The sequence below is a fragment of the Lemur catta genome, chromosome 3 (genome assembly GCF_020740605.2).
Source record: "Lemur catta isolate mLemCat1 chromosome 3, mLemCat1.pri, whole genome shotgun sequence".
NCBI lineage: Eukaryota > Metazoa > Chordata > Mammalia > Primates > Lemuridae > Lemur > Lemur catta.
Window position 1 is genome coordinate 111,580,090 of NC_059130.1, and position 19,781 is coordinate 111,599,870.

At 58.0% G+C, this 19,781-nt stretch overlaps 1 protein-coding gene across 1 annotated transcript in view; it reads left to right on the forward strand.

Moving 5' to 3' along the window:
* Nucleotides 1-19,781, forward strand: part of HSPG2 (heparan sulfate proteoglycan 2) — a 96,233-nt gene that overhangs the window by 19,940 nt on the left and 56,512 nt on the right. Inside the window, 5 exon segments of the mRNA XM_045548476.1 lie at nt 12,470-12,605; nt 13,162-13,206; nt 18,104-18,213; nt 18,314-18,372; nt 18,646-18,806. Of these exon segments, the coding sequence (XP_045404432.1) occupies nt 12,470-12,605; nt 13,162-13,206; nt 18,104-18,213; nt 18,314-18,372; nt 18,646-18,806 (511 nt within the window).

Below are 19,781 nucleotides of genomic sequence, written 5' to 3' on the forward strand. Positions count from 1 at the left end.
TTATACTCTACCCAACACGGTGGCTGGGGAGACTGGACTTCATCGTAACCGCCAGAGCCCCCGAAGTGCCTTCACACACGCTGGGATTAATATGCACGTTCTGCAGATGAGAAAACTGGGACCCAGAGAAGAGGGACGGCAGAGCAGGGGCCAGGACCCAGCTTTCCTGAGCGTCTCTGGCAGTGCTGCTGAGCATGGGAGGCAGCCCTGTGGGCTTCCTGGAGGAGGAGGCAGCACTTGTGCTGCCTCTCACAGGGCTTTGGGGCCTCGCAGGGGAGGTTAAGAACAGTATGGGGTTCGGCTGCATCCACAGTCTGGGGAGCAACAATTTCAGGAAGGTCTTGCAGAGGGCACGGCCTTTTGTTCACTAGGGAAGAGGCCCAGCCAGAGCTTTAAATACCCCTTGCAGCCCAGAATAGCCGCCATTGTCTTGGTCTGCAGCTGGGGGACCCAGGGAGGAACCAGCCCCGCCATGGAGGATCCTGAGGGAGGCTGACTCTGGAGGTGGGGAGCAGGGAGGAAGTCTTCAGGCACTTCCCTATATGGTACGGTGGCATTTCTGCCAAAGGCTTTTCCATTTGGCTCCTGCAGGAAGGCCCTCCTTGTGGGAAGGGTGGGAAGGGTGGAGCGGCAGCCTGGGTTCTGCGTGAGCAACGTGCATGTGCGTACGTGGGGCTGAGGCAGGAGCCTGGTGGGTGGGGGACTCCCAGGGAGGGCTGTGTGCCCAAGTGAAGGTGCCCCTTTGTGCACCAGGGGTACGTGTGCATTGGCCCACTGGGCCGTCCTATTGGCAGCCTAGCCAGGGCCCCTGCCCGGGCCTCCTGGCACCCTCTCCTGCTCCAGCTATTTTGGGCACTGGCTGTGTTCGGGCTTGGGGAGTGACGGGTAATCCTGCCCAGACCAAGGATGCTGGGGTGACGTTGCGGGGGGGTGCTCCCTGGATGCCGTTCCAGCTCCCTGGGTCTTTGATCACTGTAGTCTCTGCCCCTGGCTTCAGCCTCAAAGGGTTGTGTTCAGCAGATGCCACCCCTACTGACAAGGCAGAGAGGGGTGCCAGACAAACCTTGTCCCTCAGGACATTCCCTGCTGTCCGTATCAGGAATAGTTGTGCTTCTTCTAAGCAACGGCTTTGTTTTTACCTCATGGGACATAGAATCTAGGGACTGGTCAGGTTTCCTTCTTCCCATTGGCCACTGGAAAGCTCAGGGCCACATGAGTTGTCACTTTCCCAGATCTCTGGGATTTGGCACGTGCCTTCTACTGGCCTCACTCCAGGCTGTATCTGTCTGCCCTACCTGAGTTTTGCTTATGTATGTTTAGTTATCCTCCCGGCTGTTACACATGCATCTTTGTAAGCTGCTTGAAGTCTTTCTGGAACAAGATGGGAGGGGAGGTATAAATAAATGACTGATGATGTTGCTGATGATAATAACCCTTTGCTGGGCAGTTCCCCACACCCAGCTCCTTATGGCTCCATTCGGACTTTGTAATTTCCTCCTTCAGCCCCGCTCCCTTTGCGGGTGGGAGTCGGTCACCACCTAGAATTTTAGAATCCTAATGTTTCAGACTTCCAGTATTTTACACTGTCAAAGCTGGAAGGAACCTTTGGGATCACTGAAGTTGATAGCTTTCAGACTTACTAAGCAGCGAAACCTTTATTTCCATCAAACAGTAAGAAACACAGCAGACACTTCCAGAGCATCCGCCATGTGCTCGTGCTGTTGGCAGCACTTTACCTTTTGATTTAATCCTCACAACAGCCCTTTGAGGAAGATACTGTCTCTATGAATGATCACACCCATTTTACAGATGAGGAAAGGGAGGCACAGAGAGGTAAAATGTCTTGTTCATGGCCTCACAGCTAACTGGAGGCTGAACCAGAGCTCTATATGTAGAAGGTCAGAATAGAAAATGGGAAAAGGTGGATTTGTTTCTATTAAAGTAAGTTTTGGGGGTAGAGGGCCCAAACTCTACCTGTCCCCCTCTTCCACCTCACCCGTCTCCAGAGTGGCCCCAAGCCTGCTGAGGAAAGACTGGAAACCTGTGATCTAGGCCTATTTTATCTTTTTTTTTTTTTTTTAATAGGGTCTCACTCTGTCGCCCAGGCTAGAGTGCAGTGGGGTCATCATAGCTCACTGCAGCCTCAAACTCCTGGGTTCAACCAATCCTCCTGCCTCAGCCTCCCAAGTAGCTGGGACTACAGGCACACACCACCATGCCTAGCTAATTTTTCTATTTTTTGTAGAAATGGGGTCTCGCTCTTGCTCAGGCTGGCCTAAACTCCTGACCTCAAGCGATCTTCCCACCTGGGCCTCCCAGCGTGCTGGGATTACAGGTGTGAGCCACCGGGCCTGGTCTACTTCATCATTTGACAGAGGTGGAGTCTGAGGACCAGAGAAGGAGAGGGACTTACCCAGGAGAGCAGAGAGAGCTAGGAGCTCTGTTCTCAGTCCCTCATGGCCCACGCTGCTGCCTGGAAGTGCCCCAGCCCCCTCGCCTGCATGTCCCCTCCTGCCCCCACAGCCACACCTGCAGCTAGCGCCTGTCCTGTTCTCTGCACTCAGCAGCTGGACAAAGCTCCCTCCCTCTCTGGGGCACAGGTACCTCCAGACCTCTGGATGGCCCTAGTGGACCAGCAGTGGCCAGGTGCTGAGCCATCGTCTTTGCCCCTCCAGCAGGACTCAGCACCTGAGAGGGCAGGCTGAAGGCCAGGGCGGGGAGGGCAGCTTGCCTGACACCTGGGCTGCTTTCCTCCATCAGCGCTTCATTCCATGCGGCCTGTGGCTTTTCTGTCTTCAAGCACCCGCTTTTTCAAAACCCCTTGGTTGGCGGGTGGCATCACATCTTCCATCTAAAGCCTTACTTAAGGCTAGTGGAGGGGAAGGCCGGATGGTCGAACAGGTGTTCCCAGCGTGTGTTCTGTAGAACCCCAGTCCAGCGAGCTTTGCGTGAAGAGAGGGTTCCAAGTTAAGCAAGTTCGGGAAACATTAAATAAATAGTTGCACCCCACTCCCCCTTGTTGTCTGAGACATTTAGGACTTAAGGAACCAACTCAGCTTTGTTTAACCAGGCTTTCCCAGAAGTGTTTGTCTGCGGCGGGACTCTGCCCATGCCTGTTCCTGTCCCAGAGTTCCTGTGCCCTGGAGTGGACATTAGTCATGAAGACAGGGGACGGGGTGCTTCTGAAGGAAGGCCCACCCCACAGGCCCGTCTCCGCCGCAGGCTTGGCCCTGCCTGCCCCTTCCTCCCCTTCCAGGACACAGATGAGGAAGGCCCTGGGGGACGGGGGAGCCGCCTGGCGCAGCTGTTGGGCTGCCGTTCCAGCCTGTTTTTTCCTGTTGCTGATGCCCACGGGAGCGAGCGCCGAGCGGAGTCACTGAGGCTGGAGTCACTGGCCGCCAGGCTGCGTTGCACAAAGCCCTGGAGCCAGAGGGCTTGCCTCTGAGACCCCCACCTAATCCCTGGGATGCTCCTCAGTGACCACGGGCAGCCTCTTGTCCCCCCAGGGCTGGGCTGCCTGGCAGGAAAGCCCCAGGCGTCTGCGGCCAAAGAGATGGCAGGAGGAGGATGAGGTAGCGCACAGATCCTCCCGGATGTGGAACCCGGGGTCTCGGGTTCAAGGCCTGGTTCTTCCCGCTCTGTGACTATGCAGAGGCCAGCTCTCTGAGCTGCAGTCTCTTCACTGTGAGCGCCTTTCGTTAAGTAAGGTAACAAATATTGCTGAGCATCTACTGTGTGCCAGGTGCTGGGAAAAGAGCAATGGCAAAATAGACAAAGCCCTGCCTTCGTGGAACTCACCTTCTGGTGGGGGGAACAGATGATGAACAGATGAACATGTGAATATAGAACTGTCAGGTAGCGAGGGGGTGACAGAGAGCTACAAGAGATTCCAGAGCTGGGATGTTGTCAGGGTGAGTCTCTAAAAAGGTGACATTTGAGCAAAAATCAGAAGAGGAGTGAATGATTGAACATCTGGAGGCAACATTGCAGGCAGGAACACAGCAAGTGCAAAGGCCCTGAGGTGGCAAGGGGCATGTGTTTGAGGACTATTGAGGTGATAACTGTGTCCAGAAGGCAGGGAGTGGGGAGAGCTCTATAGCAAAAGAGGTTGGAAAAGTGTGTGTGTGTGCGTAGGCAGATCACATCGAACCTAATGACAAGGACTTTTTTTCTAGCCCTTTGGTGAGTCAAGAGCAATGGAAAGGCCTAACTAACAGGTTCAGGAAGTGGTCTTACTGTTAGTTACGGCTCATTTCAACGAAACGCTGTGGGACGTTTCTCGCATCTTCCCCTAGGCCTGACACTATAGAAGGGGCTTCATTTGTGAAACCTGTGGTCAGTGACCCAGGAGGGTATGGGCAGGCCGCCCAGGTTGGTGAGGCCTTGAAGCCCCACAAACATGCCCGCGCCCAGCGGCTGCAAGGCTGCCGCCAGCCAGAGAACCCGAGAAGCGAGCCGGGCTGCGGGCAGGAGGCAGCTCGTGAGTGCCCCAGGCGCCGTTGGCAGCAGCAGCACTTGGCGTATAATGTTCAAACCCCCGGGGCCTTCTTGCTGAGCAGCCCAGCTCAGAAGCTGGTGTCACTTGGGCCACCCCTACCGCCTTGGCCACACCTGGCACACGGTGGGGCAGAGGCATTTCCTGGTGGCTTCCTGCTGTTTCCTTGTAAGCTGGCAGGCAGCTCATTCAGCGGCCAGGGGAGGCCCATTCTTGGGGTGTCTGTGGGGACCAGAGGAGAGTGCACGGGCTCCGGGGGGCAGGGGAGACTTGGCCTCTGACCAGCACCAGGTCAACAGCACAACAGCACTTTTCAGTGGAAAAGCCCATTCAGGCCGCTCCCTTTGGCCCTCTGCCACCTCACACACGTGTACCACTGCACCAAACTTCTGTCCCTCGAACATGCCGTGCACTCTCCGCCCCAGGCCTCAGCCTGTGCCCTTCCCTCTGCCTGGTGACTCTCTCCCCCTTCTCTACCTTCCTTGGGCGAAATCATCTCTCAGGCCCAGCCAAGTTGCCGTTTCCTCTGCGAAACCTTCCCCAGCCTCCCACCCCACCTTGCTGAATGAGGGGACCTTCCCCTGGGCTCTCCCAGCCCCTGCCCTTCAGCACTGTCCTCACACTGTGTTGTCAGCACGTGGTTCAGTGGCCTGTGTTCCCCTGGAACACGGAGCTCCTTGTCCGTCTGCTTCACCGTTTTATCCCCAGGGCCCAGCACATAGTAGGTGCTCAATAAATAGAGGTCACGGTGACTCAAGTTGAACCTTATGGGCAGATCTGATTGACTATCCTTTTTTTTTTTTTTTTTTTTTATGGATGAGGAAGTTGAGGCCATTTGGCTAGAGGTGGCCTGGAATCGGGGGTGTCTGACCAAGCATGATCCCATCTGCTCCTCCGGCCCTGCCTCTCTGAGACTCAGAGATCAAGTGCTCTTGCTGGTCCTCTGCCTGGCCAGTAGCCGACCAGCTTGGGTGCCACCCCTGCCATGTTATAGGCGCCTCCAAGGCAGAGGGCACATCAGGCCCCTGGGGATGGCCGAGCCGATGCAGTGTTTGCCGGCTGCGCCTCTCCCAGCAGCCCCAGGAAGGAGGCAGAGCAGGGATGTTTTTTGCTCCCATTTTATAGCTGAGGGAACTGAGGCCCAGGGGCATTGTTATGCAAGGGCAGAGGGTACCTTAGAATGGGTTTCAGGGATCATGTGATCCAGGCCCCTCTTCCCTTGGGATGAAATGTTATGGCCTCGATTTTATTGATGGGAACTGGGGCCTGGAGATAATTCTGGCACTTTCTAGCTGTGTGGTCTTGGGCAAGTCTCCTTTTGAACTTGGCTTTCTTCTGTCAGGTGGGCTAGTTTCCACCCCAGGGTTGCTGGGCATGTTCATTCATTCAGTCTGTCTGTGAGTCACCCGGTATTTATTAGCACCCACTGTGTTCTCTGTTCTGGAACTGCAGCAATGATCAAAGCGGATCAGAATCACTGGCTTCCTGGTGTGTATGTTCACATCGACTGAGGTGGCTGGTGTGGACGCACACGCGTGGGGACTCGTGAAAGTTGGCTAAAAGGGAAGGATGCCAGGGGTCTGTCCGTGGTGAATTTGAGGCTAAGCTGGGACTAGAACTTCCAGACCCCAGCTTGCCGCTCCCTGCGCCCCCACAGGGCCCTGGCTGAAGTGCAGCCTTTTCAGGTCCCAGGCCCCAGTACGAGCTTACAGAGGGCAAGGGTCAAAGGTAAGACACAGGGGACTGCTGGCAGCCGTGCCTCCGAGCTGGCAGGATACAGGAGTGTGAGCCCAGCACAGGGGGTCCTGGTTTCAAACTTGATCCCCATCGCCTTCGCTGTGTGACCTGGAACAGGTGACTTCGTCTCTCTGAGCCTAGTTTCCTTATCTGTGAAAATGGGGGCGCGGCCACTATCTACCTCAAGGGGTTGCTGTGGATTTGAGTGACATAAACCTTGCAGAGCCTCAGCACCTGGCCCACAGTGGCACCTGCTGGGTGCTGGCCATTCTCCTTATTTTGGAGATCGCTGTTCCTCCTGGCCGACTGGCTGGCAAAGTTCCTGCCACCTTGGGGGCCCAAGTGTGAGAAGCTGGCAGGCCTCCCGAGTGGCACGGGCAGGACAGGCACGCCAGAGGAGGCCGCGGCCACCTCCTTTCCGGCCCGGCGCCCCTCTCAGACTGCCAGGGGATTAAAGGCCTTTTGGCCTTTGTGTCGGGCTCACCCGCCCCTGGCAGTTTGTACAACAAAGTGCTGCCCCGACAGATTCCTTCCCCTTTGCCTCTGTCGCCTGTGATCAGGACACCAGGCGGCCTGGGGGTGGGGTAGGGCACTTTGACCCTGTATCTGGGGCCTGGGTGCAGCAGAGTAGAAACACACTTATTTTGGGGTTACCTGGGAGCCTGCATCATGGCAGAGTGGGAGGGGGATCTCGGCTGGGTTCGTGTCCCCCACTGGAGATTTGGGGGCCATGGGTCATGTTGTCTGCTGGTTTGTCCACTGTGGGCCAGGGAGGAGCACTGAGACAGTGTGTGCTAGCTGACCTGGGCGGGGGTAGGGGAGGCAGGTGGGCAGGCGAGGGCTCGTCTGTCCCTCGCCCCCGCACTGTCTCTGGATTTTGATGGGGTGAGCTCACTCCAGCCCCAGATGCCTGGAGCTTTGCCCTGGGCAGCTGCAGCCACCCTGGGGACTGTGCGGTGATCAGACCTTCCTGCCCAGCTGCGGGGGTGGTGGGTTCTCAGCCCCAAGCCCAGGCCACGAGGAGGGAGGGGGTGGGCTGGCTGCCCAAGGCATGTGAAGAATGTCTCTGCAGAAGCCCAGAGCCCTGGGTTGGTCCCAGAGTCAGCCTCGGAGCAGACAGGCAGCTTGAGCCCGGGGACTGAGCTGTATAGCCCACCCCGGCCAGGGCCCCGCCCACCCAGCCAGCCCAGGGCCTGGGCAGCAGAGCCAGACCCCTCTCTTCATCGGAGACCTGGAGGCCACCAAGGCCTGAACCCACACCCTCACTCCCCATGCATCACCTTTCATCCACACCCACCCCTCACCTAGCACATATTGAGCACTTACTGTATACTTATTGAGCATTTAACTGCTTCATCCCATTTACACAGATGATTCTCTGTGAGCCTCAGTTTCTTCATCCGTAAAATGGAAATAATTATGATACAAGCTCACAGTCCCTTAAATGAAACCCGTGGGGTCAGATGCGTTTTGGAATTCAGACATTTCTAAGTTTGAGAAAGGTGACACAGAGCATGTGCCAGCCGTGCCATGATATCCTCAGTGCAGTCTGGGCCACACCCCGTGATCAAACACGTTACTGTTGCTGCAGTGAAATGGATGACTCTTCACCCGCAGTGGGGTAAATACGCTATTGGTGGTTTCGTGTCAGTTCAGGTCAGGACTTGGCACCAAATGAGCTTGCTATAAACATAGTTTAAAAAAAACACTTTCGGTTTTCAGAGCTCTTTCGATTTCACTTGTTGCAGGTAAGGACTAGTGTCCCTGTAGTGCCAGCCCTCCCTGGGGCTGCCATGAGGATTCGTGGAGATGGTCCCACGGAGTGTGGGGTGGGGCCTGGCGTGGAGAAGACCCTCGGAGGGGTCGAGCTCTTACTGTCATCTCTCCACTGCGCCGCAGCCTTCCTGCAGCTTGGATTTCAGCAGCGCCAGAAACTCCTCCACACACGTAATCTTTGCAAGGCCCACATTCCTCACTTAAAAACCCTTGGAAAGCCCCACACGTGGATCTCTGCGTTTCTGTACCGCCCCTGCACCCCAGCCCTCCCCACGGTCTGCACCCCTCTCTCCTGGCTCGACCTTTTCCCTCCACTCAGAGTCCTTTCCGAGCCAGCCTTGGCTGCCGCTGCATCCTGGCCCAGGCCCAGGGAGTGGAGGGGGTCCAGCCTCCAGACCTGTCCCCAAGGGCCGCTGCAGGACTTGGACCTAGAGCCCCACCTGTACCCTCATTCTCACCAGAAGTCCTGGACACGCCCCACCTCAAGGAGTGGCGCCTCCCAGAAGTCCCTTCCCTGTCTGTCCCTGGCCTGTGTTCAGGGAATGCCTGCTCACTGGGGGGCCACATTCCCACCCCAAGCAATTGTTCCCAGCCTTTTAGAACAGTCCTCTGGCCTTGGCCTGAATGAGTCAGCTGCCCCCCTTCCCCCTCCAGGAACTGCAGGGTCTGGAAAATCCCCCTCTCTGCTTGGCTCCTTCCTCTCTGTCCCAGGTCTGCCCCCTGGACTCCTCCTCTCCAGCCCCGCCATCCGGCTCCAACGCCTGCCTGAGGTACTGGGTTCCTCTGGGAGGAAGCCGGGCTCCCTCACAGCCGGAGATGGGCTGGGGGGCAGGAAGCCTGGGTTCTATTTCTGCCTCTGACATTGGAGCTGCTAGCAGCCCTCCCTGGGACCTGAGGCACATGCTGCACGGGCCTGGGCCGCTGCCAGCTCAGGCATCCCACGGGGCCATCCTGGGAGCTGGGCAGGTTGGGCTGGGGACCAGCCAGCCCTGGCTTCCTGGTGCTGCCCTCTGCTCAGGCCTCATGGCCAGGCTGGAGGTCCTGCCCCAGCCCTGCGTCCATTCCTGGTGAGCGGAGGGTGGGGAAGTGGGTGCCAGCCCCTCACCTGCGCATTCTCCCAGGCTTCAGGTCCCTCGTCTGTCAAAGGGGGCCATTCACACCTACTCCGGCCCCCAGAGGGTCACTGTCACCTCAGACAGTACCAGGCTGAAGAAGTGCTTTATATACAAGCCTCTCCGTGACCTCAGTCCCGGCTCATGCCACGCCCCTGGTCACAGAGGTCGGGTAGCACAGTGGGAAGAGCTTAGACATTGGAGCCCGACCACCAGGGCCCAAATCCCAGCTCTGCCGCCTGCCAGCTTCAAGCAGGTAGCCCGACTCTCCACTCCAGTCCCCGTCTTTGCAGTAGGCTGTTTAACACCTGCAACCTGGTTCAGGAGTGCCTGGCACACAGTAAGTGCTCAATAAACGTTAGCTCGCATCAGTTTTCAGGAAGATCCTGGACTTCCCAGGTCTGGATCCAGGATCCCTTCTGTGGTCATGTCTCACGCTCCCTTTGGCTTTTTCTGGGAACCTCTTTTCCGTCTGGCTCTGTCTCGCCTCCCAGATGTGAAATACAGCTGCTGGAACCTTTTGATCTTCAGCTTTGTACAAATGGAGTCTCTGCTCTTGTTGACTTAGCCCTTGCCACAGGCCCTGATCTGACCCTGGATCCCCAGACCCTGGGGTGCGGGCTGCAAGCAAGGGCAAGCTGGCATGCAGAAAGGTCCGTTCCCTGGGGCCCCTGTGGTGGGGGGGGACGTCTGTCCAGGCCCCGACGTGCTCTGGATTCTCTTCCCCTTCTCACTGCAGATGTGTGTTCCTGGCATTTTTTCCATGTTGCATCTCACTTTGCTATTTCCTGTCCAGTCCCAAGCACCCCCCGCCACCCCCGGCTCCTTCCTCCCTGGGCAAAGCTCTGGGCCTTGCTCATCACTGACCAGGGTTTTCCTTTCCAGACAGCAGTCTCTAGGGCTTCCCAGGAATCTCGGTGCCCCAGGCACGCCCTCCACAGCCTTGGTTGCGTGGGGGGAGGGGGAAGAAGTGACAGTGACACCGAGAACCCTCCCCAGGTTGAGGACCCAAGCCTGTCCCCTCAAACCTCCTCTGCCCAGAGTCGGTGCTCCTGTACCAGCCTTAGCCTCATACTCCCCTCAGGTCAGTCAGGGCCTGCTCCAGCCAGTGGGAACACTGCCCCATATCCCTGCCCAGGGAAGCGGGCAGAGCCCCTGGTAGGGGGCTGGTCTTGTGGTTCTTAACCAGTGGCTGTCAGAATCCCCTGCGAATGCACGACTACAACCATCCTATAGAACCTGACTCAGTGGCTCTGGGAAGGGGCCCAGGAATCTGTATTTCTCACCAGCTCCTGGAGGCTCTGAAGCACACTCCTGCATGCAGACCTTGTGGGCAGGGCCAGAAGGCCACTGGCCAGCACTTAGGGTGGGGACAGGCACTTGTGCAGAGGGAGAGGGTGGGGAGAGCAGAGGGAACAGGAGGCAGTATTTGCCCCTGGATTATGGGGGAAGGGGCACTAGGCCATAGCAGGGAATAAAGCGTGGGCAGTGCAGGCCTTACCTAAGGCTGGGTAGCACCGCAGACACAAAGATGACCAAATGGCACCCAGCCCCTGCCCCCAGGGACCTCACAGCCTGGGGAGGGAGAAGCTTATAGATTGCATGGGGGTGGGTGGTACCACCAAGGCAAGTCATGTTCAAGACGTGGCTGGAATTAATAGTTGGTGACATTTTTATCCATTTGTTTATTCATTCATTCAAGTATTTACTGAACTCGGGGTGCAGAGAAGGTAGAGGTGAGTTGATCACAATCTCTGCCTTCAGGTGCTTCCACTGGGGGTACAGACAGTACCAATGTGAGCCCAGGAGGGCCCAGAACCCCGCCAGGGGGTTGGGGTGACTGTGAGGGGCAAGGAGTCAGGACAAAGAGATTTTCTTTTTGGTCATCCTTACTGAGGCATAAATACACCCAATAAAATGTGTGCACAGCTCAATAATGAGGATGAGATGTATACACCCAGGGGACCACCACCCCAAGAGGTTCCCCTACACCACCTTCCCGGTCACCCCAGCCCACCCCTGGTCCCAGGCAACTACTTCCTGTCACTGTAGATTAGACATTCTTCCCCTAAAGTTCCCTAAGATGGAATCCTGCAGTATGTAGCCTTTTGTGTCGGGCCTCTTTCCAATTCAGCCGAGTCGCCATGCATGCCGGTCGTTCGTTCTCTTTCTTAGCGTAGAGGAGGAGGTGGTTCAGCTGAGGTTTGGAGGGTGAATTGGAGTTAGCCCTCGCAACAGAGCGGGGAAGGGCATCGCAGCACCGGCCCAGCTCAGAAAGGCCAGAGGTGAGAGAGACGTGGAGAGACATGGACCGTGTCTAGCTGGGGGTGGGAAGGGCAGGGGCCGGGCTGGCTCTTCATTCCCTCTCCTCCTTGGGCCTCACCACCTTGTCTAGCTGGGGGTTTGCTCTTCACAGGCAAGACCTTTCCTTCCGGCTAAGGCGAGGACAAGGCCTGAGCCCCCGTGCCAGGCCATTGCGTGTTCTGTTCCCACTTGTGCTTGTGGGCTCCGGGGGTCCCCTGGACTCTGCTAGGTTCGTTTTACTCTGAGTTACCTGGTAAAACACCTTCGGAAACGCCTCAATCTTGTCAAGGGGACCGAGGCATCCACGGCCCACGCCCACACCTGAGAAGCAGGGATATGGCTGCTTGGGCCGCCCTGCCCATAACATGCAGGGCCGCAGGAGCTCATGCTGGGCCGGGCTCAGCGTCAGCCCAGAGTCACGTGGAGTTGACACCATGCCTGTCCGCATTCAGCCCAGCTGCTGGCCTCCAGCCCCCACTGCTGAGCACGGGGACAGGCCTGACAGTGTGGCCACAAGCGCCAGAGTAACTCCGCACCGCAGCGGAGGGTGTTCCCTGCAGCCGGGGGACACGAAGCCAGACTGAGGCAGGAGGAGGGGCCGTGGGAGGCAACAGCTTTTATCAGCTCACCCTCAGTTTCTGCCTGTGTCCCCATCCACGTGGACCCCAGCTACCCTTCCACCTGCGTGTGTCTCCCATCTTTGCTGGCCCAGGTCACTCCTTTACCTGCCTGTGTCCCCCAGTCCAGTCACTCATGTCCTGGGTGTCCCTTGCTTTCTTCAAGGGAAAGAGAGTCATTACTTACCAATGTAATTTTAATTTTATTGCTTGTTTTATTCGAGGACTCATTCAGAATTTGCAGGGTTGGGCTCTGAAGCCTCCAGGGGCTAATGGGATTTGGGGAAACTGAGTTAAAAACAGTGGTTCAGCCCCAGCTTGGCTCTCTTAATTAGACTTTGGGGTGGGACTCTGGGTCCCCTTGACATGAAGGGAAGGGCCCTGGGGAGCTGGAGAGTGTGACTCAGTCGGCTCTGTCATCCCCACAGGTGACCCACGGGCTGAGGGCGTACGATGGCTTGTCTCTGCCTGAGGACACGGAGCCCGTCACAGCAGGCCGGGTTGGCTGGAGCTACTCCTACCTTTCTGATGACGAGGACTTACTGGCTGATGACGCCTCTGGAGGTGAGCCCAGGTCCCCGTGGCTGGGAGCGTAGGGGTGAGGGGTGAGACCATGGTTCTTCCCGCTGGTCCCTAAAGAGGCCTCATGAAGTTTGCCCAAGGTGGCACCTCAAGAGATGGGCTGTAAGTGTCCCGAGCCTCGGTCCTGGTGACCCCAGCATCTTCCACTTACAACCTGTGTGACCCTGGGCTGGTCACTGCTCCTCTCTGCAGCCTGGGACGGTCAGGACCGACTGGGAAGGTGGTTGGCAGTGTGCAGTTCAGGACCGTTGCCCACCCTGTACCCCACCTCTTCCTTGTCCTCCCCTGGACCTGACCCTGTCGCCCCAGCCATCTGACAGATCACTGAGTCCCTGGAGTCCGGGGCCTCGGTCCACACCCTCTGCGATGGGAGTTTGCACGCTGACTTTTACAGGCCAGCCCTCCCTAGGCACAGGGGAGACGGTGACCCTCCGTGTTTTCACATCCCTTTCCCTGAAAGTTCCAGAACAGTGCCCGACACCCAGGAGGTGCTCAGGCAACATGGTTGTTGCTGAATACGTTTCTTTTTTGCTTATAGATGGCCTGGGCAGCGGGGACCTGGGCAGTGGGGACTTCCAAATGGGTAAGTTGCTGAGAGCATCCTGCAGGTTCCCATCCCGCCCCTGGGGAGGCCCCGTCTCCTGGGCTGAGGGCCTCCAGGGCTTCTTGGGCCTGCCCTTGTGCGCACTGCAAGGAGGAGTAGGGGTGGTCTCTTACCTGCTGAGTGAGCTGTCTGAGCTGGTTGGCAGGTCCCTGCATGGCCACGGATGGCCAGGTCCCGTGCTTGCCTGTGCCATAGGCACAAGGCTCAGGGCAGTGGGCAGGAAAAGCCCAGTCCCGATGGGGACAGAAAGCCAGCCAGCCGCTCAGCATTCAAGGCAAAATGCTCCCTTCTCAGGGCAGCTCAGCTGTCAGTGCTCCCCCAGAGCCCTCCTTGGGGGTGCAGAGCTGGGGACGCCAGGCAGAGCTGAGCAGAGCAGAGGGACTCTGAATACAGCATTCAGGCAGGGGCGGAATGAGCCGCACTCTAGACTTGGGCGAGGACCCTGCCTTCAGGCGCGTCACTTGCTGGGAAGCTAAGGGCTTCTGGCGTGGGGAAGGAGGGCTGGGCTTTGCAGAGAGAAAGGAGTCAGCCTCCATGAGCCGCCCACCTGCCGGTGCCCAGACTGGCCCAGCACTGGTGTGGGGGCTTGGAGTCCCTGCGTCCTCCCACCCTGGGACTCGGGGTAGAGAGGGAACTACCCTGTGGCAAGGCCCAGCAGCTCCCGCTGGTTCCCGCTGCCCTCTCTGGGAGCCAGCACCCGGGACACTCTGTGATCAGGGGCAGGGATCAGGGGCAGGAACAGGTGCTCAGCTCAGACTGGCCACTGGGCAGCCCCACGGTGTCCAATGCTGTCCAAGCCAGCAAGCCCAGGGCAAGTCTGGCCTGGGCCTCTTCAGGACTGGGGTCACCTCCCTTTAGCTGGTATATCAGGGGCCTCCCAATGCCAGAGGGTGGCATCCTAACTGGGCCAGTGCAGACAGGAGGGTCCCTGGGTGACCTGGTCCTGACTGTGACCTTCCAGCACCTGGACTTGGGCTCCGTCTGAAGCTTTTCCATGTGTAGGTCTCTGCAGTGTGGCAGGATGTCCAGGAGCTGGGTGGGGCCAGGGGTGGAGGTGTTAGGTGAGACCCATGTGCACACGCCATGTCCCAGAATGGCCTATGCTAATGTGTCCCTGGGAGCTGCCTCTTGCCAAGCTGGGCCTGTCACTGAGGCCCCAGTGTGGTCCACGCTGTCCATTCGGAAACATCTACAGCCGCTCCCGTGGGGCTGCCCACTGTGGCAGCTCTACCCACTCTGAGTAGTCCTTACCAGCCCCCTGCCCTCCCTGAGAAGCATCTGTGAGGGCAGGAGAGGTCGCAGTAGGAAAGGGGTTGGGGACAGGGACAGCAGCTGGGGAGGGCCCAAGACCAGGGCTGCTGCCTTTCCCTGGGAGTGGGAAGGGGTGGGGCCTCAGACCGTTCAGGCGCAAACCCTGGCACCGGCCTGGTGCCCTTGGGGCAGGGCCAGGCAGCTGGGCTGAATCACAGCCCAGGAGGCAGCAGGTGTGTCTCCCTGACACCCGGGGTCATAGGTGCCCAAGTCAGTCTTGCCCAAGGGCAGCGCCCTCCCTGCGCTGGTAAGCAAGGGCCATGCCCTCCGTGATGGGGCCGTGCCTGGGCCGTGCCCCCTCCTGGGCCCTGGCCCAGCTCCAGACCCTGGAATCCAGCCCCTGAGATGCTGAGACGGCTCTTCCCCCTCCCTTCCTCTCAGGCCTGGCTGTGGCTCCCCGGCTCTTCCCAGCCCTGCCTGTGAGGCAGCGCCCCTCCCTGACAGCCCCGGCTCTGCCCCTGCGTCCCGGCCCCTTCTCACCTCCCCTCTCCCGATTTCTGTCCATCTTCTGACCTGTCTCTTTCTGTCTTCCCCGCTCCTGTGTGTCCTGCCCTGGCACCTGTCTGCTCTCTCCATCCCCCTTCCCTCCTGCCTCTCTTCCACTCTGTGTCTCTGTCTCTCTTCCACTCTGTGTCTCTGTCTCTCTTCCACTCTGTGTCTCTGTCTCTCTTCCACTCTGTGTCTCTGTCTCTGTGCTTCCCCCGTCTCCCTCCGTCCTTCTCCCTCTCCTGCCATCTCTGCCTCCATCTCCCTATCTTTCCCTCTCTCCCCTTGACTTTTCTCTCTCAATCTCTCTTCCCCACCGCCCTTTGTCATTTCCTTCCTGTCTCTGTCTCTCTGTCTCTCTCTCCCTGATGTCTCTGCCCCTCTCTCTGGTTCTCTCCATCTCCTTGCTGTCTCTGGCCCTTCTCGCCTCTGTCTCTGTCTCCGCTCTGCAGGCTCGGGGCCGCCCCTGGGCCGCCCTCGCCTGGCTAGCATGGTGGTCTCGGAGCCTGCCGAGGAGTCGCCTCTCAGTAAGTGACACAGGCCCGGGCCAGGCGGGCTCACTGTTCTCCCCCGTCTCCTCCCCGTCCTCTCTCCCGACTCCTCCTTTCCTCTCCTTGCTCCCTGTGCTCTTCTTCCCCAGCCTGCACTTTGCTGCAATCACGGGGGAGGCTCAGAGGTACCTCCCTGCAGAGTCAGGGGCCAGGTCGGCCACCGCCCCTGCCCCTGCCCAGGACACAGCCCAGCCCCATCTGGGCTCACGGACCTAAACCCAGCATGCTGGGCCCCTGGTGACCTTCGCCACAGGGTGCTGGTGGAGCAGGGGTGGGTGCTGCTCAGGGAACGAGGCCCCAGGTCTGGAGGCAGCTTTGTCCACCTCAGGACAGGCTGATCTGGACCTACCCAAGGGTCCCAGAGGGACTCAGAGCTGGAGTTTAGGGGCCTGGGTGTGTGGGGGGAGTTTTGCTGGGCAGGGATGGGCATGTGGAGTTGGTGGGGTAGCCTGCTTCGGGGATAGAGGTGGCCAGGTGTGCATCCCCCACCCCCGCCTTGGGTGCAGGGCAGCTCTGGGGCTCCCTTGCCTCCAGCCTCTGGCTCCAAGTGCGCCATCCACGTAGGGTCAGAAGGAGGGAGAGGGCTGGCCAGTGCAGGCCCTCAGATAGCAGCCCCCAACCCCTCAGGCACCAGCCACACAGTGGGAGACGAGGGTGCTGGCCCTGACCTGCCCCTGGAGGAGGAAGGGGGTGGGGTCAGGCTGGAAGGCCCGCGCCCTTCCCAGGCCCTAGGAGAAAGGGGCTTTGTGGCACTCCGGCCCCCTTCCCCGGGAGCGGGCACATTCCTGGGCAGAGGCCCGGCCTCCTGGCCCGCACTGGGCCATGGGGCTGAGGCCAGGGGCCAGGGTGGGGGGACAGTCAATGGGCCTCTGTGCCAGCTCACAAGGGGCCTCTGTGGCCGGGCTCACGGCCCCCACACTCCAGCCCACGGGGCCCCACGCCCAGCACCCAGGGGCCCAGCCCAGCCCCGTCCCTCTGGTTCAGAGCAGGCAGTGCCAGGGCTTTCTCTGCTCGAGACAGAGGGAGAGGGCCCGTGTACCTGCGGGCCTGGTGGACAGGTAAAGAGGAAGGAGAACAGGTCTGGTGGTCAGCACAGCCAGTGTCCCTCCCTGTCTGCCACCTGCACCCCGGATTCCAGATTTTCTCATTAGGGATGCTCAACCTGTATGTGTGACTCATTTGCTACTCATATTAATTCGTATTTATAACATATGAACTTATGAACATTATGAAATTCAATGTCTTGTATAAAATGTCTTGTATATAGTAGGTGCTTAAGAAACAGTAGTTGTGACCAGGCACAGTGGCTCACACTTGTAATCCTAGCACTCTGGAAGGCCAAGGGAAGAGGATTGCTTGAGGTCAGGAGTTCGACACCAGCCTGAGCAAGAGTGAGAATCCATCTCTGCAAAAAATAGAAAAAATTAGCCAGGCAACTAAAAATAGAAAAATATTAGCTGGGCATGGTGGTGAGCGCCTATGGTCCCAGGTACTCGGGAGGCTGAGGCAGAAGGATTGTTTGAGCCCAGGAGTTTGAGGTTGCTGTGAGCTAGGCTGATGCCACGGCACTCTAGCCCAGGCAACAGAGAGAGACTCTTGTCTCAAAAAAAAGAAAGAAACAAACAAACAAACAATAGTTGTGTATGTATCCTCACACCAGTCTGATACAGATTTATTCGGCCACCACTTATGAGGCACCTACTGCATGCCAGACACTAGGCAAGCGCTGGGGACACAGGGGTCAATGAGGTCTCGGGTTCCCCCTCATCAGGCTTGTAGTCTGGTGGCAGAGAGAGAAGGATGACAACAGCTTTCGACTCTCAGACTTGCTCTGTGCCAGGCGCTGCATCTGAGCACCTGGTGCCTGTAAGCACCTTATCACACGCTCTTTGCAGCAATCCAGTGTGGTATTAAGTGCAATTCATATGCCCATTTTACCGAAGAGGAAACAGAAACTCAGAGAGGTGAGGTCCATGCCTGAGGTGTGGCTGGCTCCAGAACTCATGAATGTTACTGTGATGTGTGACCCGGCAGAATCTGCAATGTGGGGTGGAAGGTGCTCTGCAGGGGTGCGCAGAGGAGTGGGCGCCCATTGGAGCCGTCTCTAGCCCAGCCAGGGCAGTCCAGGAAGTCTTCGTGGAGGAGGTGATTAGGAACTGGCCAGGGAAGGCAGGCGAAGCATGTCCCGGTCACATGCAGGTAATCCCTATGCCAGGCCAGCCCCCTCTGGAAGCCACCCCTTGGTGTCCAGCCTTCCTCTGAGTGGCTGGGGGTCTCCTCTTCTGCACCATCACTTGGTTTCTGGGTGAGGCCATTTTCCCTGTTAGGTGAAGCCCTTCAGGCAGGTTGGGCCTTGGCTTTGGCCCCTGGGCAGTCAGTGCAGGGCATAGCTGTGGGCACACAGGTGTCTGCCCGTGCGACAGGCCTCCCGCGGCCATCCCCCCATTTCCACCCGTTGGTCCAGCTGCCTGAGGCCACCGCATGCCAGGCTCAGCCCCTCACAATGACACCCCCTCCCTTTTCCACAGTTTACTTCCGGGCCCTGGTAAATTTCACTCGCTCCATCGAGTACAGCCCCCGGCTGGAGGATGCGGGCTCCAGGGAGTTCCGAGAGGTGTCCGAGGCTGTGGTCGACACGGTGAGGTGAAGGGGGTTTGGGAAGCCCCCTGGTGTGTCAGGGCAGGACTGGGCTTGGGGTGAAGGTATCTGGGGGCTGATGGTGCTGTGTCCCTCCCCAGCTGGAGTCGGAGTACCTGAAAATTCCCGGAGACCAGGTTGTCAGTGTGGTGTTCATCAAGTGAGAAGGGTCCCCCTGGGGCTGGTGAGGGACTGGGGGAAATCAGACGGGGCTGATGAGGATGGGAAGGAAGCCTGGCAAGGAGAGGCGAGGCAGGAAAGGCCCGATGGGATGAGTCTCTATGGGTGGAAATTCGGGAATTGCCAGGGGGACAGTGTGGACCTTAAATCACCCTGCTTTGGGTGTACGCCTGAGCGCCAGGGCAGGGGCCTAGTGGAGGAGCCGAGAGCACAGGCATCTTTCCCACCTGCCCCCTGCCCACCCCATCCCTAGGGAGCTGGACGGCTGGGTCTTTGTGGAGCTGGATGTGGGCTCGGAATGGAATGCGGACGGGGCTCAGATCCAGGACGTGCTGCACAAGGTCATCTCCAGCGGCTCCATTGGCTCCTACGTCACCTCTCCCCAGGGATTCCAGTTCCGACGCCTGGGCACAGGTGAGCCTATCCTGGGGCGTGGGGTCACCTCCTCCAGTTTCTCAGATTCATGTGGGTCTCTTGTCAGTGTCTCCACCATGGGTTGGGCTTACTTACCACTACAAACAGGGAGCTCACTACCTCCTGAGATTGCCCCATCAATCTTTATGCAGTCTTGGCTTGGGTAGAGCAGACTGTTTTCCTCTAGTATGTACCCATTAGACCTAGTTTCTGCTCTCTCTGGGTAGACCCCTATACGTTGACAATAGGTAGTAATTCATTTCTTCATATAGCACTTTCAAGTCCAACACACTTTTGCATTGAGTAATAACCGCCGATTGTTTACTGAGCACTGACTGCATGCCAGGCACTCGGCTAAAGCCCTTATATCCGGCCTCCTATGCACACAATTCCTATGAAGTAGATATTATTCCTCCCATATTAAAGACGAAAGAACTGAGCCTCAGAAGGGAAAATCTGAATTTGCCCAAATTCAGACAGGCATATAGTGGAAAAACTAGAATTTAAACCAAACCCTGTGTCTGTACCAGTCTTGCCAGAAGCTGTGATGAGATTAGATGAGAAAAGGTTGAGAAACTGAGGCTCGGAGAGAAAAGGAAACTGGCCCAAAGTCACAAAGCTGTCAGCTTTTTGTTCTGGGTGGGCCCAGGTTTCCTTTCGCAGCACCCCCCATCTCCTGTCTTTGACCCCCCTGAGTCTTTTTGTCTCTAGGCCAAACAGGCCTAGCTCATGCCTCACAGGCTGTGCCGCTCAGCCCTGCCTCCCTCTCAGCTCCCTCTCTCTGGGAGGACCTGACTCATTGGAACCCAGAACGGAACAAACTCCATCCCTACCATGCTGTGGCCCGATCAGGAAAAAAATAGCGAAACATCACCTCCCTCGTTCTGCACATAAAACCTCAATTAATGCACCCAAAGATCAAATTTGCTCTTTCAGCATCCCCAGACCCAGATCTAAAGATTGCTGGGGGTCCCG